This window comes from Gopherus flavomarginatus, chromosome 9 (genome assembly GCF_025201925.1).
Source record: "Gopherus flavomarginatus isolate rGopFla2 chromosome 9, rGopFla2.mat.asm, whole genome shotgun sequence".
Classification (NCBI taxonomy): Eukaryota; Metazoa; Chordata; order Testudines; family Testudinidae; genus Gopherus; species Gopherus flavomarginatus.
Genome location: NC_066625.1, coordinates 15,823,065 through 15,850,536, shown reverse-complemented (window position 1 = coordinate 15,850,536; position 27,472 = coordinate 15,823,065). Strand labels below are relative to the sequence as shown.

General features: G+C 39.4%; 1 protein-coding gene across 1 annotated transcript in view; it reads left to right on the top strand.

Moving 5' to 3' along the window:
* Positions 1–8,113: 8,113 nt before the first annotated feature.
* EIF2AK1 (eukaryotic translation initiation factor 2 alpha kinase 1) overlaps positions 8,114–27,472 on the top strand; it is a 34,977-nt gene continuing 15,618 nt past the window's right edge. The window contains exons 1-9 of the mRNA XM_050966735.1: positions 8,114–8,320; positions 15,060–15,215; positions 19,006–19,139; positions 19,567–19,598; positions 20,121–20,220; positions 21,580–21,660; positions 22,082–22,181; positions 23,846–23,903; positions 24,695–25,067. Of these exons, the coding sequence (XP_050822692.1) occupies positions 8,194–8,320; positions 15,060–15,215; positions 19,006–19,139; positions 19,567–19,598; positions 20,121–20,220; positions 21,580–21,660; positions 22,082–22,181; positions 23,846–23,903; positions 24,695–25,067 (1,161 nt within the window). The 5' untranslated portion in view covers positions 8,114–8,193. The remainder of the gene's footprint in view (positions 8,321–15,059; positions 15,216–19,005; positions 19,140–19,566; positions 19,599–20,120; positions 20,221–21,579; positions 21,661–22,081; positions 22,182–23,845; positions 23,904–24,694; positions 25,068–27,472) is intronic.

Sequence of the window (27,472 nt, the reverse complement as noted above, 5' to 3'; positions counted from 1 at the left end):
GCTGAAGGAGGCTCTGGTTAGTGGCCCAGTTCTGGCAAACCCAGATTTTGACAAACCCTTTATGGTGTTCACCGATGCCTCAGACACGGGACTGGGGGCGGTGTTAATGCAGGAGGATGAAAAGGGGGAGAGACACCCCATCGTGTACCTGAGTAAGAAGCTGCTACCCTGGGAACAAAGCTACGTGGCCATCGAGAAGGAATGCCTGGCCATGGTGTGGGCCCTTAAGAAGCTAGAGCCATATCTCTTTGGGCGACACTTCACCATGTACACCAACCACTCTCCCCTGACCTGGCTGCACCAGATGAAAGGAGCCAACGCCAAGCTCCTGAGGTGGAGCCTGCTCCTGCCGTACTCTGACATGGACGTGGTCCATATGAAGGGAAGTGCCAACCTGATAGCGGACGCATTGTCCCGGAGAGGGGGCCCTGAACTTCCCCAGGTCACTGGGCAGAGTGACCCCGCTCAGTTCAGTCTCGAAGGGGGGAGAGATGTGATGGAGTAGGAGCTGTCTGTGTGGGGAATGGGAGAGCAGGGGAGGATTTTAGGGGATGGACGATACCAGAGCCTGTAACCTGAGCTAGGTAAGGGAGGGGTAAGGTCAACACCTTTGCCCGGGAAGGGGAACAAAGGAAGGCAGTGGCAGGAGGGAAGCAGTTTGAGTTTGGGCTTGGGCTGGATGGGCGGAATTCAGGGTATCCTAGCTAGGATCCAAGCACCCTGAAAGCCCAGAAGGACTCGATGGAGGGGTCCTGACTGTGCCTGCAAGCTCTGCTGTAACCTGTGTTCCTGTTGTCCAATAAACCTTCTGTTTTACTGGCTGGCTAAGAGTCACTGTGGGTCCCAGGAAGAGGGGTGCAGGGCCAGACTCCCCCACACTCCGTGACACAAGGTTTATTTTCTAGCATTAATTGTGTGTGTGTGAAAGGGGTGGGGAATAAGTGAGATAGTATGGAGGGATATTCTACATAGAATCATAGAACTGGAAGAGACCTCAAGAGGTCATCTAGTCCAGTCTCTTGCACTCGTGGCAGGACTAAGTATTATCTAGACCATCCCTGACAGGTATTTGCCTAACCTGCTCTTAAAAATCCCCAATGATGGAGATTCCACATCCTCCCTAGGCAATTTATTCCAGTGCTTAACCACCCTGACAGGAAGTTTTTCCTAATGTCCAACCTAAACCTCCTTGCTGCAATTTAAGCCCATTGCTTCTTATCCTAGCTTCAGAGGTTAAGAAAAACATTTTTTTCTCTCTCCTCCTTGTAACAACCTTTTACGTACTTGCAAATCATGTCCCCCCTCAGTCTTCTCTTTTCCAGACTAAACAAACCCAATTTTTTCAACCTTCATAGGTCATGTTTTCTAGAATTTGAATAATTTTTGTCGCTCTTCTCTGGATTCTCTCCAATTTGTCCATTTCCTTCCTGAAATGTGGCGCCCAGAACTGAATACAATACTCCAGTTGAGGCCTAAACAGTGCAGAGTAGGGCGGAAGAATTACTTCTTGTGTCTTGCTTACAACACACCTGCTAATACATCCTAGAATGCTGTTCACTTTTTTTGCAACAGTGTTTTGTATGTGTGCAACTGATTATTCCTTCCTAAGTGGAGTACTTTGCATTTGTCTTTATCAAAGTTCATCCTATTTACTTCAGACCATTTCTCCAGTTTGTCCAGATCATTTTGAATTTTAATCCTATCCTCCAAAGCACTTGCAACCCTTCTCAGATTGGTATAGTCTGCAAACTTTATAAATGTACTCTCTATGCTATTATCTAAATCACTGATGAAGATATTGAACAGACCCAGAACTGATCCCTGCGGGACCCCACTTGCTATGTCCTTCCAGCATGACTGTGAACCACTGATAACTACTCTCTAGGAATGGTTTTCCAACCAGTTTTGCATCCACCTTATAATAGCTCCATCTAGGTTGCATTTCCGTAGTTTGTTTATGAGAAGGTCATGCAAGACAGTACCTAAAACTTTACTAAAGTCAAGATATACTGCATCTACTGCTTCCCCCCATCTGCAAGTCTTGTTACCCTGTCAAAGAAAGCTATCAGGTTGGTTTGACATGATTTCTTTTTGACAAATCCATGCTGACTATCACTTATCATCTTATTACTGTATCTTCTATATCAGTGTTTCCCAAACTTGGGACGCCGCGTGTGTAGGGAAAGCCCCTGGCAGATTGGGCCGGTTTGTTTACCTGCCGCGTCCGCAGGTTCGGCTGATCGCGGCTCCCACTGGCCGCGGTTCGCCGCTCCAGGCCAATGGGAGCTGCTGGAAGTGGAGCGGGACAAGGGACATACTGGCCACCTCTTCCAGCAGCTTTTCCAGAACTGGAGGTTGAGCACCTCCTGGCACTTTGGAAAGTTGGCACCTGTGTTCCTTATAGTTTAAAACACTTACCAGAATGAATTACAATACCATTCACACTTCAACTGAAATAAAGTATAGGCCTGGACAAAGAAAGCAGAGAAAGGTTAGTACACCTCTACCCCGATATAACGTGACCTGATGTAAGGCAGGTTCACATACAAGGTGGTAAAGCTCTAACATGCTGCTCTGAGCAGCGTGTTAAGGGTGCTGGGCCAGGCTGGGACTGAGGGGTTTTTAAGGGGCAGAGTGTCTCGGGGGCAGTCAGGGGCTCCCCTCCCAGGATCTGGGGAGCAGGAGCTGTCGGAGGGCACTTGTGGGTGCCCCGCAGTCCCAGAGTGGCCTAGGAGATTAGCAGGGGGGGCTGGGAGCAGCCCGCTCTGCTTCCCTCGCCCTGGCCCCATCCGTGTGGCTTGGGGGAGAGGGCTTGGGGGAAAGGATCCCCCCCGACACTCACCAGCAGCAGCGGAAGTGGAACAGCCCAGCCCCAGCCTGCTCTACTCTGCCAGCTCCCAGCCTCAGTGGTCTGCTTCCCACTGCAGCTGAGTATGGGGAGCATCCTTTCCCCAACCTCCCCACACTCATCTGCAGTGGGAAGCAGAGCGCTGTGGCTGGGAGGTGGCAGAGTGGAGTGGGCTGGGGCCGCGTTGCTCTGCTTCCTGCCACAGGTGAGTGCAGTGGGTGTCCTTTCCCCAACCTCCCTGCACTCACTGGTGGTGGGAAGTGGAGCAGCCCAGCCTCAGCCAGCTCCACTCTCCCAGCTCCCAGACGTGGTGCTCCACTTCCTGCCACAGGTGAGTGCAGGACTTTTCCCCAGCCGCCCCCCACCGACACAGCTGGGGCTCGGGCAAATAAAGCAGAGTGGAGGGCATCATTTCCCCAACCTCCCTGCACTCACTGGCAGTGGGAAGTGGAGCAAGGTGGCGGAGTGGAGCGGCCTGGGGCCGGGCTGCTCTGCTTCCCGCCACTGCTGGTGAGTGCCTGTCAAGGGGTGGAGGGGGTGGATAGGGGTTGGAGCAGTCAGGGGACAGGGGGGTTGGATAGGGTCCTGGGGGTGATTAGGGAGGCGGAGTCTCTGGAGGGGGTGGTCAGGGAACAAGGAAGGGGGGGGGGCAAAGCAAGTTTGATATAATGTGGTCTCACCTATAACATGGTGAGATTTTTTTGTCTCCTGAGGACAATGTTATATTGGGGTAGAGGTGTATGTAAAAAGATAAAAATAAATATATGGAGATATATCTATCTCATAGAACTGGAAGGGAGCTTGAAAGGTCATTGAGTCCAGCCCCCTGCCTTCACTAGCAGGACCAAGTACTGATTTTGCCTCAAGGACTGAGCTCACAACCCTGGGTTTAGCAGGCTAATGCTTAAACCACTGATCTATCACTTCCCCCCATATGAGGGAATGTTAATTATATGGGGCCAATCCTGCGAGTTGTAGTCCCTTTGATTTCAGTGTGATTACATCTTTGAGTAAAGGTTGCAAGTTCAAGACCATCACTTCTATCAGTTTGTGTGAGATGTTAACCCAAATATTATGATTAAGGCTGTAGCTGTAGCCTTGTGGAACCTGTATGGAATAGCAATAGCCTTGTGGAATTTATTTCCATCATCGGGCAAATTTGTCAAACAGCTGAGGATGCTGCAAAGTTTGGTCTCCTAGGCTTTTTATGAAAGGACAGCTGAGTGGAGGAGTAGGAGTGAGGTTGGGCTATGAGTTTAAATTCTGGGGGATTTAGGAGACCTTGAAGGGTTTTATTCTGTGGATTTAGATTTGGGCATTGGTCAGGATCTTCAGGGATCATGTCTTGTATTTGTATTGTGAGGCATCTAGCACACTTTTCCATAATAGATATAAATTGTATAGCTTGGTACAGAACTCTGGATGGGCACAACTTAAATATGTTTATATAAATTAAATATATATAAATAAGGGGTAACCTTTTAACCTTTTCCCTACTCTTGCCAACCTCTCCACTAAATTGTGCATTTGTCGAGAATCGGTGCTGACTGATTCTGATTTTCCATTTTATCTTTCTTTACTATAGCTCTAATGACCTTTGTCTTCTCTTGAAGGTGACCTATAATGGAAAAAATGCTTGTGCCTACTTTGCTTTTTTATACTGAACAAAGATCTGAAAGGGATTTTTTTTTGTTCGTCCTCAAAAAACTTTTTTTTTGTTGCTTAGTTTTTTACTTTTGAAATTTCAGGAATTTAAATTCTGGTCTTCCCTGGTTTTGCTAAAAAATGCAGTACATGTCTCAGAAAGGAAGATTAACACTCTCAGCCTTGAAATGAAGGGGCAGATGTGTTAAATCTTTACCACAAGACCTTTTCTCCCAATTGTCTATTAGATGTTTGAATTAAACAGGTGTTAAACAAAAACCCAACAAATTTTAAATGGTGTGGATACAAATAACTTTCCTTATCAGTTAATCAAGTTCACTTGGATGGTGTCCATAATATTATAAATTTAATAATTTTTCAGTCATTTACAAGGTTTCCAGGAAAAATAGGGTAGACACAATTTGAATTTTTAATATGAAAAACAAACGGAAAACCAACTTCCAAACAAACAGTAGAAAAATCATTCATGCCTTCTTTGTAGATTACAAATAAAAAAAAGTGAAAGTCCATCTCACCCCCCCTTTTTTTTGAAGGTCACCTCTAGAACCACCTTCTTCTGCATATAGCACCTGATTTTACAAGATGTAAATATGTGCTGTACATCAGAATCAATGCTGTGGTTTTGTCTTTATTTTATTGGTAAATGTTTTCCTTCTTAATACTACTTAGCACTTAGATAATATGTGTCAAAATGCTTTGCAAATGCTCCAATACAATATAAAGTCAAGTTCAAGGTCTTGCTCTCAATGGCCCGGACCCAGCATATCTAAAAGATCACCTAAACTTTTGGGATGAAGACTGTGATCCACACCTCTGCTCCCCTGGCACAATGGAACTTTCTACCATAAGGATAAAGCTCATCTGTGTAAGGGGCAGCTGCTGTGGTGCCAGAACTGAGGGCAGCCTGCTCATTGGCCATAGCCGTTAGCAGCTGATAAGGGAGGATGAGAGGGGCCAGGTAAAGAGGCATGGAATTAGGCAGATGGACATCTTGGGACACAGGAGGCTGCTGGAGGGGTCACACAGAGTGAGATTCAGAAGGACAAATGGAAGGGGACAGATTGGGGTGGGGGCTGAATGGGAGTTTTGGTGCAGGGCCACATGGGAGCAGGGGTGGCTGAGTGTGGGTGCAGGGACAATGGGGGTGGGGATGCATGGAGGTGTGAGTACACGTGGGGATGAGGAGGAGTGTGGGGGGTATGTGATTGGCTGAGTGGGGGTGCAGGGACAGATGGGAATAAGAAAATGCATGGGGATGGGGGAGGAGGGTGCAGGGACACTTAGGGACAGGAGGAGGGATTGCTGAGTGGGGGTGCACGGAGATATGGGAATGGGGAGAGGGTGTTGGGACACATGAGGAAAGTGGCAGATGTGCTTGACTGATTGGGAGAGGCTAAGGGTCTTCATGGGGGAAGCTCCCCAACTCCCTAACAATTTCGACCCCCCCCCGAAAAAAACCTGTTCCATACTTCTCCCACCCACCCACAACAACCATCTAGGTTCACTCCCTGTCTCTTTTCCAGCAATTATTTCCCTCTCCCTCAGCTCCTCTGTTACCCTGACTTCCCGAAGCCTTTGCACCGCTTCTGAGGGGTATGGAAAATACGTTTCTGTATTGTAGTTTAAATTAATTATTACTCAAAGTTCTGTATTAATATGGCTAGTGAGGAATCTATTTGTCAAAAAATATTTCCTGAATATTTTTTGTTATCTATATTGTTACAGACATTTTGTTGACAGGTATTTTGTAATAAATTACCAAAATAATTGAAACTGGTTTGATTATACTGTGTTATTTTGACAAATAAAATATGCAGAATTTTGCATAATTTTAAAATATGGTTCACAGAATTTATAATTTTTTTTTGGTATAGAATTCCCCCAAGAGTAACAAGTGGAGTAGTATGGGGAGCTGAGAACCCGGGCTTGGCACAGAGCCGACAAACTGGGCTCTCAGCACCGGGCAGTCAGGCTATCAGCTCAGAGCTCCATGTGGTGCTGACAGGCAATATAAGTAATACAGTGTCTACACAGACACTACATTGTCCTAACTACATTGACATAAGTGCTACACCTCTTGTGGAGGTGGAGTTATTAGGTTGGTGTAGTGGGGAACTTACATTGGCAGGGGCAATGCTGTAGTGTAGACTTTTGCAGAGGTATGTCAATATAAGCTCCTTAAATTGACCTAACTGTAGTGTAGACCTGGCCTGAGTAGGTTTGATTTATTATGGGCAGCAGAGAACAGTACTAACACAGAGAGAGACACATGAGCCAATACATTACCTATGCTTGTAATTTTTGCATATTTGAAAATTATCTGTACTTCATACTGTAACGCTGTTTACTTGAATGGCAATCTTGTTTAATCAGCATGTAAATCTAGGTTTTGTGTTTTCCTTTTAATATTTATTTTTTGTACAGATGTGGTAAATTCCTTAGGAGCTATTGGCACTCAGTACCTCTCATTAGTATCAGGCCATAATGTTTAATAATACCTTGACATATGTTAATATCGCTGTGGATGCTGAATTAAATTAATTGAAGCATGGTTTTGGATAATTGAGGAAACATTCACTCTAATTAATAGTTATTGGAAGCACTGACCCTTTTTTGGGATCAGAGGGAAATTTATATAATTGAGACGATTATACTGCATTTGTTTACAATAGGATTATATATGATCATTTTGGTTAGAGTTTGTATGGGGATTAAGCTGTTAGTGATTTAAAATTATTGTATGCTCAAAACCGGGAAAAGTTTAGTTTGGGAACATGGTTCCACCTGACTCAGGACATCACCATGTGTTTGGTAAAAAAGATTCAGTGCCACTTTTTGTGGCGTGATAGACACTAATAATCATCACTTTTTTTGATGCATTGAACTCTGAAAATATTATGCTTATGTGTATTATTAATTTCTGCTACTGCCCATTATGTCTAGGTGCTTTCAAATAAAAAGGAACACTTCATGCACCAAAGATCTTACAATTTAAAAATTGACCTGTCAGTATCTATATTCTCAAGTGTGAGTGGGACTAGTCTGTAGCTCAGTACCCCAGATCCAATGAACGCAGTGTGCACTGGAATTATTCTGATGCCCAAGCCCCTTGAAGGACACAGTATGGGATGGGATACCCCAGCCCCTAGCATTACAGGATGTAGTATGAGGTGAGCATAATTTGCATCCCAAGGAGTGCAGCTGGGGAACGGGAGTTTTAGCCAGCTCCCTGCCTTCCAGATGTGTAGGCAGCAAATTAGCGAGAGCCTCTATCCCCCAGAGGCCAGTAGGGACGACAAATTAGGGCCTTGGCCCCCCAGGGATGTGTGTGTTGGGGGGGTGGCTGGAACAATTTGTACAGTGGGGGTGCTGAGCACTCCTAGTTCAAGCACCTATGGTGCGGGGGGGACGGACTGGTCAGCCCCCTGGTGTGTGTGTGTGGGGGGGAATGGTCACCGCCTCAGCCTCCCTAGAGGTGCGGGGAGGTTCTCTGGCCGGCAGCCCCATTCCGCACGAGGTCGACTGAGGAAGACTCCTGGCGCGCCACGGCGGGACCCTGTAGAGGGCGCAGCCGGGCGACATGGGCCTGGAAAGAGCTGGTACGTTCCACCCCCCTCGCCTCCCTTCGCCCTGCTAGGCCGCGGGAAGCGGCGGGTCGCTGAGTCCCAGAGGTCCTGGCCATGTGGAGAGGTGGCGGGGGCGCTGCGGGGCAACGGCGGCCCACGCTCTGGCCTAGAGCCAGCGGGCCCAACCTGCCGCCGCCCGCTATCGAGTTTCCCGAGGAGGGGCCGGAGCCGCAGTACGACGGTGAGTGAGGGGAGCGAAGGTCCACGACTCTAGCAGGGCCCAGGGGGAAAAAGTGCCCCCAGCTGCCTAGGGGGAAGGGCACTGCAACTGCCCCCTCCCGCCCCCGAGGGATATTCGTTGCGGGGGCAGGGAACGGGGGCTTGAAGTCCCCCCCCAAAGCTCCTGGGACACACTGGGAGAGCAGTGCAAATCCCCCCAAACCCCGCAGAGTGGTGGGGCGACATTGCGCCCCTTCCCCTGAGGAGAGTGAGGTATCCGCCCCCCGGCCCCACTGGGAGATGATACAAAAGCCTCCCCGTGGCCCCTGTCATTGTCTGGTGGGGGGTGATGATGAAGGCGTCAGGTGCCTGGTGGTAGGGAGGGTGATGCAAGAGCAGCACAGCTGTCAGTCATTAATTCCTAATCCCCACTTTTGCTAGCTGTCTGCCCGCTTTGTCCTCCTGAAGTATTTGTGAGGAATTCCTGGAGACGGTGTGTTTTCTATAGGGTTACCGTGGCCCCACGCTGTGTCCTTCCTCTGAGTAGGGACGACTCAGGGAATCTGGAATTTTGATGTAAACTTTTAATGTGGAAGATCATTATTTCTGATCCCTCTTAGGGTTAGTTGGGTCTCTGGTTTTTCCTCCATTCTCCTTTACTTCCCACTCTTCTTTTGGCTTGTGTAAGATGCTGCTGTCATGTCTGCTTGTTTTTTGTTTGACTCTCCTGGGTAGTAGTTAAATCTTCAGTTAAAATCATTATCCTGATCTTTTTGAAGGATAAGATTTCTGTGAATTCTACAGATCAGTGGAGACCATGTTACTGAGCTGCATGTGAATGTTTAATTTATTAATTAAGCAGACATTTTTTCTAGAAAACGGTATGGGGGGGTGGGGAAGCTTTGAAATATTTCTACATAAGAGTGGCCATAATGGGTCACACTAATGGTCCATCTAGATCTAGCCCAGTATAGTGTCTTCCAGCAGTGGCCAATGCCAGATACTTCTGACGGAATGAACAGAACAGGGGAATTATCAAGTGATCCAGCCTCTGTTATCCAGTATGAACCTTAGGGACACCCAGAGCATGGGGTTGCATCGCTGACCTGAGGTTAGTTAATAGCCATTGAGGAATCTATCCTCCATTAACTTATCTAATTCCTTTTTGGACCCAGTTATACTTTTGGCCCTCACAACAGCCCCTGGTAATGAATTCCACAGGTGACTGCATTCTGTGAAGAAGTATTTCCTTTTGTTTGTTTTAAACCTGATGCCTATTCATTTCATGGGGTGATGCCTGGCTTTTATATTATGTGAAGGAATAAATAACATTTCCGCATTCACTTTTGCCACACCGTTAATGATTTTACAGACCATTATCATATTCCCCACTTAGTTGTCTCTTTTCCAAGATGAATAGTCCCAGTCTTTTAAATCTCTTTTTATGTGGGAGCGCTTCTATATCCCTAATCATGTTTGCTGCCCTTCTCTGTACTTTGTCCATTTCTGATACACTGCTACTTGGATATAACGGCACCTGATATAACACAAATTTGGATATAATATGGTAAAGCAGTGCTCCGGGAGCGGCGGGGGGGCTGCGCACTCCAGCGTATCAAAGCAAGTTCAGTATAGCACAATTTCACCTATAACGCGGTAAGATTTTTTGGCTCCCAAGGACACCGTTATATTGAGGTAGAGGTGTATATCTTTTTTAGATAGGGTGATCAGAACTATGTGCAGTATTCAAGATGTGTGCATACCATAGATTTATAGTGACATTATGATATTTACTGTCTTATTACTGTATATATCTTTTTCCTAATAGTTCCTAATAGGGTGGATTTGATTTAAATCATGATTTAAATCACTAGTCAGGAAGACTCCTTAATCATGGATTTCTACATAAATGTGCATTCTTGTTGATTATTATAATCTTAATACATATTCTTCACAACTCAGAAATAGCTATAAGTTTAATTTTTAGAAGATACATACTATACATTTTTTAAGAGATTTCTTTTGAAAACTTTTCAGATTAATTTTACAGCTATATCAGCAAATGAATGATTGTTTGGTTATTTAATTTACCAAAGGTAATTGAAGCAGATTTTTATGAAGTCACTGAGAGGTGAACTATCTCCGATTCAACAGATTAATCATTAATATTTGGAGGATTTTCTTGCCATGCTGTATTAGGAGGAGAACATCACCAGTCAGACATTTAAATTGTTTTATTTAACTGAAACAACAACGTTATGTATTCTCGATTTTTTTCTTCAACAGAAAACAATATTTTAACAAAAAAAGCATATGAATTTTTGAATTTAGTTAAACATTCAAGTTCTTTAAAATCAGGTGTGTTTTTATTAAAATTGTTTTTAACTAAAATAGTTACATTAAATATTAAAAAAAAACAAACCACAAACATTAAATGGGCTGTGTCAGCCAGGTAAACATGAGAAACTTAAAATATTGGCTTCTGCAGCTAACTCATTCGTCTTCACCTTCATTTTCTTGTTTGTTCATAATCTGGAAAAGAAAAACAAGCTTTCCTGCTTTTTCAGGTCCCAAACAATTTCTTACTTTGGAATGAATTAGTCCAAAGGAAGAAAATGTTCTTTCTACACTGGCAGAAGAAACTACAGCTGTTAAAAGTGAGATTATCACTTCAACAGTCTCTGAATCCAAGTGCTTGAGTGACTTTCACTATTGTGACTTTCTTTAAAACATCAACATAAATACATTTCTTGAATCGTTCACCCTGAGCTCTGAAGTTTATTATAGTTGACATTGTGGAGGGATGATTGCTGGATGTCCATATCATAGCCAACTCCTCTTCTTTAGCAGTTAAAGTTTGACCTTGGTACTGAGTATTGAGAATATTTGCAAGAAAATGAGCTGGAGATAATGCTTGTCCCATTCTTTTTTTTAATGCTTGTAAGTTAACTCTGTCATTGCATATTTCTCTTTTTAAGATCTCACTCAGTTCCTTCCAGATTTCAACAGCATCACCAATAAAACAGCTATTTCCTTGCATTTTGTTCAGGCCTACAGAAATAGGCTTCAGGGTATTCAGCATATGTTCAACATTTCTCTTAAGCCCAGTGTTGAGAACTTTGGCTGTGACAGTGCCATCTTTTTTTTCACAATTTTGTTCACAAACTCATCAGATTAGGCCAGTTCTTGATATAGTGCTCAAAACAGTCCACTACTGAGGTCTATCACACATCTGGTGGGAGAGTTAGCTTGATTCCTCTCACTTTTTTCAGAGCAGCTGCTGCAAAGTGGTTGTTACGGAAGTATTTTGCAATTTGAACAACATTAGCCTTTATTTCTGAAACACTGAAGTCTTGGGCTAGGAGGTGCATCAAATGACCACTGCAACCATATGTTAGCTTGGGACTCTCTTCTAAATAATTTCTTCTCATCTTGGATACATTTGCCGCATTGTCTGCGACCAAGTTGCATACTATACATTTGAATTTTTTTCCCACAGTTTGTTACAACTTTTACTGTTACTTCTTGTAAATATTCTGCTACGTGTGCATTTCCTGATGTATCAATTGTTTCTGTAAGGAAGACATTCCTTTCTTCTGTTGTCACACAAGCACATACAACAGGATCATTATGGACATTGCTCCACCCATCAAGACTCAGGTTAACAATTTCACCCTCTAGATCTTTTGCACACTGCTCAATTTCTCTTCCATACACTTTATCCAGCAATTTGCCTGAGACATCTACTCTGTTGGGTGGACTATATCCTGGTCTTAATGACTGAATCATGTTAATGAAGTGTGGGTTCTCAATCATACAGAAAGGGAGTTTGTTGCATAAACAAACGGCAATTTTATAATCAATTACCTTTTTTTGTAATCTTCTGGTTCTTATCACAAATTTATCTATGGTTGTTTCTAGTTGGTGAAGTTTTTTTTTCTTTTTGCTACAGGTGATATACTGTGGCTCTATGACATACATGATGTGACTGAAACACCATCATTGGCAGATAATTCTGATGGTGATCTTGAAGGTGGATAGTTTTCAGAATCCTGCATGTTGAGGATGGAGTCTCCTAAACAAAATAAGTCAATGCAGTTATTTAATTATTATTACCATACTGCTCATTTGGTATTATTTTAAAAGTGAAATTCTAAAAGGAAGTTCTGCCTATTTCAGCTCTTTATTTTTTATCACAACTGTATCTAAAATGATAGCACCATAGATTAACAACTGTCTTTGTTGCTCAAACATGAGAATTCAAGAATAGTCCAGAAGGAAGACAGGCAGTCCCAAGAAAGAAGTATGAAATAAAAAAGCTTAGCAATCTGAAGATCCTGCATGTTCAGACATGTTCCTTTCATCATCTTCAATGCAGCTTCCTCCTGAGAAGGAACACTTCTCATGATGTTGTTTCATTTGAGCAACCAGGCCTTGCATTTCTTTGTTGCAGTGTTTGCATTTTGCGTGCATGCCTGTCTTACCCACAGGTAGAGGAACTTCATTAAAATATTCCCACACCGGGTCTCTTTTTATGGCCCACTACCATTATAGGTTTTCCCTTCTAGTGAGAGAATGTTATGTAGAAAGCTACATCAGAAAGAGCTCAAGACTTCTGGAATATGCTTCTCAAAACAGTTTCACTTTTCTTTCTCCTGCCTGTTCCTCCTTTCTCATATTTATCTCCAGACTTCTTCTCCTTGTCCATATCTACTCCGCCCCCAGCAATCTTCTTTTCATTGAACTTTTTGAAACTTTGCATTTTTAGAGAGAGGTAAGGGATTGATTCTGTGTACACAAATTTGCAGAGGAACAATAGGGTTGAAGTCTGTTATTTCTCACCTCTATATATTATATTTATTTAAAAATATTTTTGCTGTTAACAAGCATAATATCTCTGGAGACACAAATCCACAGTTTGAGAACAGCAAAACTAAGCATCTCTGATAGTGCTCAGTGTAGAAGATACCGAGTCTCATTGGGTAGATTAACCTAAATAATCTATACAAAAGCCCTTAGAACCCCATAAGATTGGGTTCTTAATCCATGAACTATTGGAACTCATTTACAAAACTTTTTTTAAACATAAATATATTGTCTCATACTATAGAATTAGTATTTCTGATCCCTATTCCATGATGAGATATCTTTGAGCTATAATGTATTTTAATTAAAACTATCTTTAGATAGGTTTTTTCCTCAAAAGCATTTTATCAAATCAATTTAAATAAAAACAGATTTTTTTAATTTTTTTTTTAAATCGTTGATTTTTATCCACTCTGGTTCCTAACATTCTGCTAGTTTGTTTCTTTTTGACTGCTCCTCCTGCACATTGAGCAGATGTTTCCTGAGAACTACCCACATGACTTCATGACCTCATTCTTGAGTGGTAACAGCTGATTTAAACCCCATCATTTTGTATGTAGAGTTGGGATGTTTTCCAATGTGCATTACTTTGCATTTATCAATATTGAGTTTCATCTGCCATTTTGTTGTCCAGTCACCCAGTTTAGTTCAGATCCCTTTTTAACTCTTTGCAGTCTGCTTTGGACCTAACTGTCTTGAGTAATTTTATATCATCTGCAAACTTAGCCACCCACTGCTTACTCCTTTTTCCAGATCATTTATTAATATGTTGAACAGCACTAGTCTCTGTACAGATCCCTAGGGGACACTGTAATTTACCTTTTTCCATTTCCAATGCAGTAAATTTTTATCTTGAGGAGGATTTTGTTTATGTTTGTAATGAAATTGTTACATCATGTCTCACTTGAAAACAAGGCTCTTGGTCAAAAAGGCTGTTCTTGAAAACTCAGTTTTATGGGGTATATTAAACAAATATTAGAAAAGGAAGCTTAGTAATTAAATTAGTATCTCCACTCAGATTAGGAAAGCCTTATGATGATTATGTTGTCACATATGCTACAGTAAAGTAATTATAATTTATATTTGTCTTAAAAATACATTTGTAACCATGGGGCAGACAACTCTGTATGTTTAGACTTGCAGTATGGGTGGGTCCTAAATAGACTTTACTGTACTGTTATAAATTCCCTTTTAAAGGGACCGAGCGTTCCTGTTCATTTAAGAGTAATGAGTAATCTCTGAAGGTTTTTAAAAAGTTATTTTTTTCTCAGAGAAATTGGTTTCCTAAATATTCTTTCTGTCTTTTAGTAACTGCCAGCAGTTCACAGAACTACTGCTCCAATGATAAGGGATGGTCTATGCCATGTTTTACAGACCCACTTTTTTTTTTTAAAACGTGTTTGTGTCTAAACCCACCATACTGTCTGAATTCACTTGTAGAGAGGCATCCATGTCTTAATGGGACAGAGTGGCAGAAGGTCATACACAGAGAGTGGCATCTGCACCGTGCACTCTGAGGCCTTGGCTACACTGGCACTTTACAGTGCTGCAACTTTCTCGCTCAGGGGTGTGAAAAAAACACCCCCCTGAGCGCTGCAAGATACAGCGCTGTAAAGCGCCAGTGTAAACAGTGCTGCAGCCAAGATCCCAGTGCTGCAAGCTAATCCCCATGAGGAGATGGAGTACATGCAGCGCTTTGAAGTTTCGAGTGTAGCCAAGCCCTGAGACATTGTCCTTTACAGAGAGCTGTAATGAAGAACTGGCCAAACTGGTTACACAGTTACAATTAGGGGTCCCTCTACACAACAAAAAAGTTTTCTGCTGGTAACCACTTTTTATAGTGTTTCACAAAGTCAATATATTATGACCCTTAAATTGTTCTGTTTTATTTTCAGAATCTGATGTACCAGAAGAACTTCGAGTTGTGCATGGTTCAGAAAAACGTTATTTCACTTCTACAATTGCAAACCAGCTACTGCTTGTTTCTCTGCTAGAACATCTTTGCCACTTGTATGCACAAAATCCTGTTCAATCAAGATGTTTGTTCCAAAGTTAGTGAGAATGTCTACAGTTTTGACTTTACCTTAAATTGATTTATTGTCATGTGTGCCTGAACATAAAATGCTACATTTGTTTTCTGAGTTATGAGATCCATTTGCCAGTTTACATTGGACTATTGGAAAATTATGGATCTGATACTGGGTGTAGCTGAGTGCCACTTGGAAGGTTGGGAGCACCCTCAATTTGACTAGGAGTTGAGGGCATTCTCTACCTTCCAGAAATATGCAGGATCAAGTTGCAGAGAATTATTACTCCTCTAGTAACAATTCTGTTTCACCAGCCTCTTAGGAAAGTACAGTGCGAGAGAGGTAACAGGTGATATCACTAAGATGACTCTAAACTCATTCCACAGGCTTTATTAAAATCTGGTATTTGAACTACAACAACAGGGAAAACACAGTTATAGGAAAGGAATATAATGTAATAGCAATATTCATAAACATACACAAATAGTATAATTCTCAATACAAATTATGCATAAGCAACAAATGTACCTGTATTATGCTAATCAAAACAGGATTCAAATCAAAGGAATCTTAAAAAAAAAAAAAAAAAAAAAAAAAAAAAAGGGCAGTAAGAAAATACCCGTAGTTTCTATTCTCCAATTTCTATCAACTAGTTTTAGTTAGCACTGCTCCAAGGTGACTATTCAGATAACTTTTCTACTTTACCAGCTCTACTTATTGTTGGAATGTGCTGAACTGAAAAAAATGAATTAGATTTCCCATGAACGGTGTTTTTGTTTGTGTCTATATGTACCCCCCCATATGTGATGGTGATTAAATTGTACAGCCACGTGATGCACATGGTGGATCCATGTGGCATGTACTCATGAACCTTTTACCATCTCACCTGCCCTCTTCCAAATAATCCATTTCATTTGGGACTACTTCTAATATTCCATATCTTCGAGCAGCTTTCAGACAACTGTCATTTACAAACAAAAACAACTGACAAAGTAGTATTTCTCCTTCCTCTCCAATGTTGAAATTTCCAAGCAAAATGTTATGTACCTCAATCCCAGGATGACCAATATTCAGACCTGCACTAGTGCCAGATTTAAAGTTTGATATCAGATGACCCAACATGGCTTGAAGTGCTGTTGGAAAAGTGGGGTCTCAGCATTTGCTCCTACTCCAGGATCCAAAATATCAGACCTAAAACTAATGACATTTTTATAGTTATAGGAAAACAATTTTAGGCCAACTGTAAAACTTTTTAATAGTTCACTGTAGAATTGACTTGATAATTAAGATGCCTGGCTTTACAAGGGGAGTGATACAAAAATATTCCTGATTAAAAAGTGTGAAAACTCTATCCCCAGACAAAACCTTAGTTTTGAGAATACATTACAGTAACCTAAGCATAAAAAAGCTTTTCAATAACATTTATTTATTTAACTACAAACAACACACTCAGCATTAGAAACATAGGAAACAGGTTATCATTAAACTCAAATTTGGAGCTGAAATTCCATTTCTTTTGTGGTGTTCCTATTGGAATTCCCATGGTAGTAAAGGTAAGCACATACATAAATGTTTTCAAGATTACAGCACTAGTATGTAGCAATTTAAGTGTTTTATTACTTGAGATGGCTTGATGGATTATTGATATTTTTGGTATAGAATTTTATGTTTCTATGCATTTCCTAAGCATATTCTTAAAATAGTAAGAAAATAACAAAAAGATGAATATTTTCCTTTTTTACATTTCTGACTACATTTAATTATACCCTTCTAATCTTGCGTTTTAGCTCTATAAAAGTGCTTCCCATATTTTGGTGCAAGACATTTTGATTAAAATCTTCCTTTTTTTGTGTATGAATATTTTCTTTGACTAAGCACATGACTAGCACAATTAAGAAATGTCATTTTTTAAAATGTTTTTCATATACAAAACTATAGAAATAAATTGTTGAAATAAGATTATATATATATTTGTACTTTATATGTGTGTGTTTGGACAAAGCAGTACACTGTGATAGTCTACAAATGATCAACTATCGTTTTTTTCCCCTCTTAGATTAAAATTTACACAAGTATTCTATCACTTCCTCTACTATCTATTTCAAGACTAATGTACCTAAACCTACACCACTATCTTTACTCTCTATGTCAAGACAAATAAAAACAAATATTTTACCACTATTTCTAGTATCTATTTCAAGATCTGTTTATCAGTACTATACCAATGTCTCTACTGTCTATCCCAAGGTAAATAACCACAAGTTCTCTACCTCTCCTTCTCTTTGTCAAGACAAATATACACAACCAGCACTCTGTCACTATGTCTACTATGACCCAATCAAGTGTTCTTTGTGTATTGATAATTCAGCACTTGACCCCTGAAAACTCTTGAGAGGTGGAAAGTTTCCATTAATTAATGTCAGCCAATAGAGGTGAAGTTTTACAAATGAACTGGAGAGGAAGGACAATGATTGGTTGTTACCTTATTAGAGTGCACCATTTAGTGACCCAGAGTCATGCCTATAGCTATAATAAATGCAACAATTGTTCAACAACTTCCATTAATTACAGTGTAATTTCTGTAAATATAGCTTATGTACATATTTTCAAAGAAATGTATCTATGTGGATAGTTTGCTGGGTTTAATAACAGGCTGTTTTTGAGCTACAGTGATCCAAAGAAAGAGACTCAAGATATTTCCAAAAAAAAATCCCTTTTTTCTCATTAGGACTCCTAAACAGTTATAACTCCTTGGAACTTCCTAAAGAGTCCTACATATTTTTTTTTTTTGTAACTGTCACCAAAATTCCATCTCTACTCTTCCAGTGTTTAGTAATTTTATCAGGCCCAGTTTTTTATTCCCCATAATGGACTACATAATAAACAATTTTGAAAGAGAAATTGGTCCTAACTTAATTGTGGAGCTATGACCAATGTATTCTTTGTGTATTTACATATACATGCATATACATGTGCATACACACTAGAGGAATTAGCAAAAACATTGATACTGTCACTCTTCACTAATAGCATAGCGCTGATAGCCCATGGTAATACGAGTCTTTATAATTGTGAACAGACTGGAATGCTGTTAGCACTGAACTCTGAAAATACAACAAAGGTGCTTTATTTGTGGTAGCCAAATGGGTAGGGTGGTGGTCAGATAATTTATTCAGCTAGGAAAGGAAGGAGATGGGCACAATAGACTTTCACCCTGAAGATAGGAGGTGAAAGAATGTGGATTAGTTTGGTGGGTAGGAGGGGATTTCTACAGGGTAGCTGTAGTTGGGGTGTAATTAGTTTTTAGTTTAGTTCCTTACCAGGAGTGAGGAAAAAGGTGTTAGGGTACATGTAATGGAATGCATTTGTTTTTCAGATTCAGAATCTCTTTCAGTTACTGTTTTAAAAAGAATTCCTTATGTGACTGTTCATGCACTATTACCACGTGCACTCCAGGCTCCATGTTGACTGAATTATAAATTATCTTCAGTTTCAATAATAAAGCAGTTACTTCTGAATAAAAAGTACGGGTCAGGATGGTTATATAAATACCCACATGTGGTGTTAGTGTTGGCATTTGTTCCCTCCCCTGTGCTAAAATACAAGTAATTGTTGCTCAGAACTTTTCTCATATTTATTTATATTGGGTGGGAAAGAGACTTAAAATGCAGTTGGGTACCTAGCTCCTGTTCATGTTCATTGATTCAGTTGATCACTATAAATTGTGACCTGGCTAAGAAATAATAAGAATTAAAGTTGCAATTGTTTAGTTAGGTTTCCTGTTAAACAACCTGTATCCTGTTTCTTTTTACAGTAATCTGTCGAACATTTACTAGAATGGGCTTGCTCTCCTCTTTTGCCTTCTGTGATGAATTTAGTACTTTAAGATTGCAACATAATAGAGCCATTACTCAATTAATGAAAGCAGCTAATCAACAAATACTTGAGGTAAACTTTAAGTTTCTTTAATAACCTTTATATTACTGAACCTACATGTTAGGATTTCTGAAGCAACTTTCTTTATGGAACTGTTTTTATATTTGGATTGTGTATTTTCAAAAGTCATACAAAATGGTGCTTTGGTTACATTTTGGTAGTTTGGGTGGGTGTATTTGTATACATGCAAATAATAACTTAAAGTCTACAGTATTCTTGCTTTATCAGGTCAAAGCTTTATTTTTGTTCAGATCGAAATTTAGATTTATTGATTTAAATCTGTTATTTTTTCTTATTTACAGCATTTAGGAGAATAATTGGAATTGCTGTCCTGCTAATTTACCTTCTCATAGTGAAGTTCATACTTAACCATTAAGTGCTCATCAGTTTTCTCACTGTTTATAGCTTCTTTTAAAAGTTGTATTTTATTGTTTTATAGGAGCTTGACAATGGAGATTCTCACATAGTCAGGTATGTGTCCAAAGTGCTGTGCCAAGTATTAAGATTAACTTTCTGTCTGAAGTTTTGCACTATAAAAATAATAGAATTCAACTTAGCATGAAAATATTGCACTTGAGGTCTTGGGTGTCAGAAATTTGATAAAGTGTAAAACACCTGTGTATTCAAAAACATAAGCTTACTCTTTAAAAGGGTAAAGATGGAGAGAGATTTCATATTGCATTTTCTTCATGCAGGACATTGGCTTTTACTTGATGGGCTGCTGTATTAAAGTTATTTTTTTTTTAAGTAGCTGTGACATGATAGCTAATTGCCAGGAGCAAAAGTGCCCCCTTAGGGTTTGGCCTTTGATGATGCTTGGTTCTCCATATGGGATTCATAGGTAAATTTTTGGGTAGTGTCATAGAACTTAGCTATTTTTCACAATGTAAATGAAGTTTCTGTGTCATCTCTATCTGTGGCTTACATAGTACCTTAATTTTAGCTTGTGATTTAGTTTAATCAGTCATAAAATATACTTTTTTTTTTAATTAGTGAAAAAGAAGTTCTCTTTGAAGCACAAACTTCACGCTACTTAAATGAATTTGATGAGATTGCAAGACTAGGAAAAGGGGGATATGGTACAGTATACAAGGTATTTTTATCCTCTATTTTAGCAGCTTTATTAATAACTGTGAGATGGAAAATAGTTCACCTGATTGTTTTTGTTCTTGGAAATATGCAATAAAACAAATACAAACCGAACCTGTGTAAGAGGTTTTACTTCGTCCTTTCAGAAGGGTGCTATCTGAAGATTCCAGTGCATTTTTGTCTAAAACAGAATATATTGTATATTTCACTTTTGTGTATAGTCTTATTCTTATATGCTGAATATGAGAGAACCCTTACTTCTCATATGAAGTACTTGGATTTATCTATATAAAATAAGCAGGGAAACTTATCTTAACTGTGGTTGATTAAAAAAGAAAATTATTTTAATTTTGAATGTGGGTTGTACGAACCACTGGTGAATAGTAACTACAAATAGTTAGTAAAAATAATATTGTAGTAGCACCCAGAGGTACCATTGTAGTGAGTTTTATATAAATGCCTAGAAAGTCCGTTCCCCTCCACTCCCCCCACCCACAGCTTACAGTCTTAGGGCTTGATTTTCAGCAGTGCTGAGCACCCACTGTTGATAATGGCTTCTCTTCTCAGCGGATGCTGAGTTCTTCTGAAAATTAGGTGCCAAGTAACTAGCCTCGTTTCCTCTGTCAACCATATTATTATGTTGGGTGGATATTTTATAAATCTAAAATAAAATATATTTTAGAAAATGAAGGTATTTAGTTTCAGACTCAAGTCATGTAGCTGTCTAAACTATCTGTTTGACTTGGTATTAGCTGTGACACTCTGACTGCCTTTCTCAGACCTGAGGATTAGCTCTTTGTAGCTCTAAATCTTGTCTCTCTCACCAACAGAAATTGATCCAATAAATGATATAACCTCATTCACCTTGTTTTTCTGAGTCATGTGCTACTTGCCAAAGTTGTTTTACAAATATTTAGTTGCATTTTAATAATAAGCAAAGAACTCATTTCCTATCTAATGTTACCTCTCTAATGTTACAGCCAAAAGACAGTAGTTAAAAATACAAATCATTTGTCAATATATCATTGGCAAGGCTATTCAGATCAAGAAGGAACTTTGTGGGCTTGGATCTGTAGTCTCGTTGAGCAGCACTCCATATTAAAGGGAAGGATGGCTGCAGTGGTGTCCATTTCATTTTATGTTGGTTTTGACCCTTGTGCAAAACTTGGGCACCTCTTCATTAGACATTTAGGGCCAAATCTAGAAGACCTCCTCTAATGTCATTGAGAGGTTATCTGAATAAAGAGTGTAAGATTTTGACTCTTAGGAAACAAACTTGTTGTTCAAATGAGTTTTTGACACACTGATCTAAATTTGTGAAATTTGCTTTTTCTAACTTTTCCCTTTTTAAAATTCTTTTCAGGTCAGAAACAAATTAGATGGACAGCTCTATGCAATTAAAAAAAATCTTATTAAGAAAGCAACCAAAAGAGATTGCATGAAGGTATGAATTTATTTTTCCATGTTCAGATTCTCTGTTTAACTCTGTGCTTACTGTAAGTGGTTCCTAATATAATTAGCAGTGGCATTAATGTTGGTTATGGCAAAGTAGTAAGTAGGCATATCTCCTATTTTTATAAATTGTGTATCTCATCATATGTTTTTAAACAGGAAGAATGTTTTATAATATTTTAGTGTATGTTTATTAAGCCTCAATCTGAGTCTAATATAAAACATTAGTCTGCAAGATCTGAATTATATTATCCTTAATGCTGCAAAATAATAATCTGTCCTCAAATTCTTAAATTCCAGTAAGAGGTAAAATAACTATATCTAGAATCCTTTGATTTTTTTTCCCCTTTGGGTTCATCTTACAGTCAAATTAAAGGATGATTATAAAGTTGCTTTTTGGTCTTTTTTTTCAGGTATTGCGAGAAGTTAAAGTATTGGCTGGCCTGCAACATCCTAATATTGTAGGCTATCACACTGCTTGGATAGAACATGTTCAACAAGCATATCCAAAAGGGGAGTATTATTTGTTACCATTGTAACTTCATACTTCCCATAAGCATGTCTGTTCTATTAATTTACGGAACACTCAACTCTCAGAATTGATGAAGGAACCAGAGATTTTTCCAAAGATTTTTTCTAAGAAGCATAACAATGGCTATCAAGTGCCCTTACCTGTTGCATTGTCCTGATCAAGAGATTATTGGGGGTAATAATGGTTAATTTAGAAATGCAGGATATCTAAATCTACTTATTAAAATATTTGAGTAGGATTTTGGATGCTGCATAGGGTCCAGTTGAATCTAGTTTAAAAATAAAAAAAAAAAAATCAGGCAAGGCATAGCAGTGTGGCTAGGTATAGAAGGGACTCTGAGGGAAGGACCCACTTGAGACCTTTGGAGGAAAAGCACTGTGTATTAAGGAGGTTGAGAGAGAAGTTCATTTGCTAATAGATTTTGAAATCACAGATCTGTGGTGGTGTCTGGAGATCCCTTTCCAACTTTCCCCTCTGCCTAACTGCTCCAGAAAACTTTAGAAAAATTGATTCAGTCCAGAAATAGTTTAATGGCAAAATGTAAACTGCCTCTTACTTTGTTTTTCATATTAGGGTTTTTTAAATATTTGGTGAGGTAAATTGGGGTTTCTCTGTAGCTTCTGAGCTTTCTGTTGGCAGAATCTGATTTTGAGACATCAACTTCTGTCACTGACAGGGAGGCACTGTTTCTCTGTTTTTTCCCCCACTTCTTCTGTACTATGCATCTCCTCTTATTTTCCTTTTTCTTCAGTTTTCCCTGCCTTCTCACCACATTACTTGTAGAATGCCCACATCATAGCCTCACAATCCTCTCATTATTCTTGCTGATCCTGTTTCCGTGGCATAGTAGCACTCCTGTTTGTGTGTGTTACAAACATGGAGGGAAGAATGCCAGTAGGAAAGAATGATCAGGAAGGTGGTGCCACAGGAATGCACACAGGCAACTTACTCATTGAGATGGAAAATACCACTTGTTATTTCTATTTAAAATACTTGTGAGATGCACCTTACAACAGTGATGTGGACCATATCAATATCTAGATTGATTAATAAATTATATGGTCTCCATAGCTTAGAAAATAAATGTCCCACATTTGTCTCAGAAACCTCTATGTATGATAAGCCACTGAGTTACTGTTTTTCATAAATATGGTGTTTTATTAAAGTTACTTCCAAAATATGAGTTGCATCTAAAATAAAGGGTTAGCTGGTGTACAAATTTCATTTGCTTCCCTTCTCTTTCACTAATTAAAAAAAACCTATTTCAGTGTTAGCTGACATACTAATAATGCTTTCCTAAATATGAAAACTCAATTAACATATAAAAGAGAACCCAATACATCCCTTACAGTGAGAGTTTCTTTTCCCTATAACACTTGGTTTTTCTTATTTAAAAAAAAAGAGAAGTTTAAAATATTGCACTTGTGAGGGCTGTTGGTTGGTTGAATGAGAAATACCCTATATCACTATGTTTCCAGGGGTAAAAATATAATGAGGATGAATGAGGTTATATATAGGTAAAACCCCTGCCCTTCATTGTAAGTTTTACTAGTTTAATCATTAACTATAGCTGTAATGTTAATATGCAATGAAATGTGTGCTTGTCTTGTTTTGTAAAATGTGACTTTTTCTGTTCATCTAATAGATAAGACAGTCCTTAAGTTGCAGTCACTCAAAAAGTCTTCTGACCAAGAGAGTGGCGAGTAAGTATTGCAGTGTTAAATGATAATATTAATCTGGGTTTAACGTAGGGTCTTTCTCCATGTAACATTAAATGTTGTGGAGTTAAACTTATATTACAGCAATATGACTTCCTTGTATCAAGTAGTGAACTATTAGGCATAAGTTATTCTTATATTTGTTCCCCCTTTCATCAGATGTCTGAGGGTGAGAAAATTTGTCTAACGTTCCTCCACCTTGGGAGTTAATAGGGTCTATCACAATAGTATCTAACATTATTATTAGAGATACAGACTTCACAAATTGTGTACTATTCACCAACAAGATTCAGTTCAGATTTAGCGTCATTAGGGAGGTAGAGGGTTTCTATTCAAGAGAAAAATGTGAGGATTTGCCATCTCAAAGATGAGAGGGTGGGAAGGGGGGAAATGTAATAGCAACACTTACCAGCTGGAAGGGATATACATGCAACAGACATCTGTTAAATGATCACATGGGGCTGTAACTGCTCGTCTCTGCCAAACTGAAAAGGTCAACTATCAGAAATAAACACTCGGAAGAGCCTTTTAAAGGGTGACCCTACAATGACAATTGAGCAGTTGTAAGGTTTCTGTAGGGAAGGGGCAGAACTCCTGCTTCTAAGGGTAAAACAAATATTAGATATTATCCCAGTTTTCCCAGGGTTTGAAATAGCCATATCTCTTTTTATAACATTTCCAGAATAAAAGCTGAAATGCAATTCTGACATCCGCCTCTTGTTGTGTTTAGTGGATAACATACAAACTGTATATACTTACTGATTTCTTCTTTTCAGAGACCAGTGTCGTATTCAAAATATGGAAAGCAGCAGTTCCATTATCTTTGCTGACCTTACCTCAGAAGATATTAAATCCTTTGGATATACTTTTCTTGAGAACCAAGATAATAAATCAGTGCAGCATATGGATATAACAAAAGATTTTACCAGTGGAGATGGTGAAGAAAGAATAAAAATGAATAAATGTGAACCACTCACTGACTCACAAGAAAGTTGCATAAATAATACTGCCAATGGACCAGTTTATTTAAAAAATTGTCTATCACATGGACTTCATTCTAATATGAATAAAGATAGTATCATTTCAAGTGATTCCTGCACTGAAGACGAATGCTCTGAGAAACATATGTCTGTGCACAGGCAGTGTGAGGTAAAGAAACCGCTCTTTAAATACAGTTAACTGATGTTTGATGTAACGATATGTGCAGAGTAGTCTTAAGTAAGTGTGCCCATGAATTATAACAGTGAATTCTATAATAGTATGACTGGGATTGGAGCCAAAGTCTAGTAATTTTATCTCAATTGTTTTTTTGAGTGGATAACATAATTACAGGGATGTTCACCACAAGAGTTGCCAAAATTTAGCATTAAAGAAAAGTCTATAGTATTTGTAGCTTTGGCTCTCTTCAGTTAAAATTATACATATGATTTTAAAAATCAGAAATGCTATCCTTGCAAAAAACAAAACAGAAAACCCCAAAAACCCAAATACGCCAAAAAACCGCCAGCATTCTGCCCTAGTGACCAATCCAAACACTGCTGACAAATGCACCTAAATGTGGTGTGCGTGCAAGTTTTCAGTTATCTTCCAGTCAGGCAATGTCATTTATGGAGAGGAAGAGAGAAGCAGAAGCAAGTGGAAGTCGGAACCACTTGGTGAAGTGTAAATACTGAGGAGAAAGAGATAACTGAGCATCTGGGGTGGCGGTGGAGCTGCGTAGCCATGTCAGGAAGGTCTCAAGACCCTGCTGCTGTCAGAGTTCCCACATAATTAAATCCTCATTTTGGCATGGGAGGGTTGCTTCCAAAGATCTGCAGCTTCTCTGGAAGTGTCCTCTGGAGTTTCTGAAGGGAGATGCAAGGAAAGAGAACATATGGGGCAGTGCTTGTGGGAGTGTGTCAGAATTTACTAGCTAGTGATGATAGGCTGGGTCAGGAGCTAAGAGTTCTAAGAGAGAGGGTGTTACGTGTGTAGAAATTAGCTGGTTAGGATTTAGTGGGGCTGGGTTTAGATTGTGCTGCAAATGGTGAAAAGGGAGTATAAATAGGGGAATTGAGTGAGAGGGAAAGGAGAGATCAGGGCTTGTTAGTGGGAAGTAATCTTCAGGGGACAGGAAGCGTAGAAAGTAAGAGTTGGGTGAGGCATGACACTGATATGTATTAAATGACTTAATTAAAGGTGCTGGGAGGTACATGGGTGAAATTTTGACTTTTAGGAAGTGAGGTGGAGAGGAGAGAGTAGGAAGTTGAAGAGAAGGAATCCGACATGGGCTGTGTTTTTTGGAGGATTATCAGGGAAGCAGTTGCAGGACAGGAAGCAGATGTTTTACATATGTAAAAGAAACCGGATAGAAGATACTGTATTAACACATTAATTGTATATTTAATATTCATACTTCTGAGGACTTAGCATGTGTGCAGTTGTACAAAATGCAGCTCTTTTTTGTTCCACCCTCCAAAAGTGCACATAGGCTTTCCAAGCAGATCCAGCTAGATGAACACATGCCATGTGGGCTGCAAGTGAATCCATGAGCACCAGGAAATATAAATTCTATCCCCACTTTCTTAACAAAATAAAATAAATAAATAAAAAGTTGTGAAAGTAGAGAGAATATTTGAAAGTAGATTTCTGTTTTGAGTTTCCAAAGTGGTGTTAATAAGAAAACTTAATTTAAAAAAAAATAAAATGCTATTTAAAGCTGATCATTTTACCTTTAAATCAGAGATATGTCTTGTTTCTCAAAAGATCTGTTGTGTAAGTTTTTAAAGATGTTTGCTGCAGGCATCTAATTATCAAATGAACCAACAGACTTTGAGAAACTGAGTATGTAATTACATACTCAATGTGCTAATAAATAATACAAGCTCTTCTCCTGTTTCTGCTCCTGTTGAAATCATTGGCAGAGCCCCTGTTGAGTTCAGTGGTGCAGGATCAAACTGCTAAAAGACAGAGAAACTGTGTAATAATATGTTACAACACCTGTATGGAACTAACTACAGTGTCTTGCCTTATCAGTTGGGGTATGGACTGCAGCTGGGTAGCTATCAAATTTGACATAATATCTTAAAGGGACATTGTTGGGCAGTTGAGGTCCAATTTTAGGGTTTTCCTGTGGGGATATGAAATGGATAAATATGATCCTAAATTGAAAATAGCATTTCATCTCAACAGTGATTGCACCCAGCCACTGCAGGGTTGTATTAGTGCATCATCATCAGAAAATGAAACTGACTATAAGGGAAAAAATAAATTGACTAGTCCAGTCTGAATGCATTTTGCTCTAAAGGCAGTGAGATCCAGTGTTTTTTTGATTCTGGTATTATTTTTATCAAAACAAGTATATTTTCCAATATTGATATTCTTGTAAATTATTTTCCTTGATCGGAATGCTTCCCTACGTAACCCATCTGAAAAAAGAAAAACCACCACCACTAAAATCTTTCCATAGACATACTCGGATACTCCTTGATATCTTAAGAACATAGGTCATGTTGTTGTGTTAGCTTTTTTATTATTTTATCATCATCATTCTGGGAAAAACATGGCTAGAACTA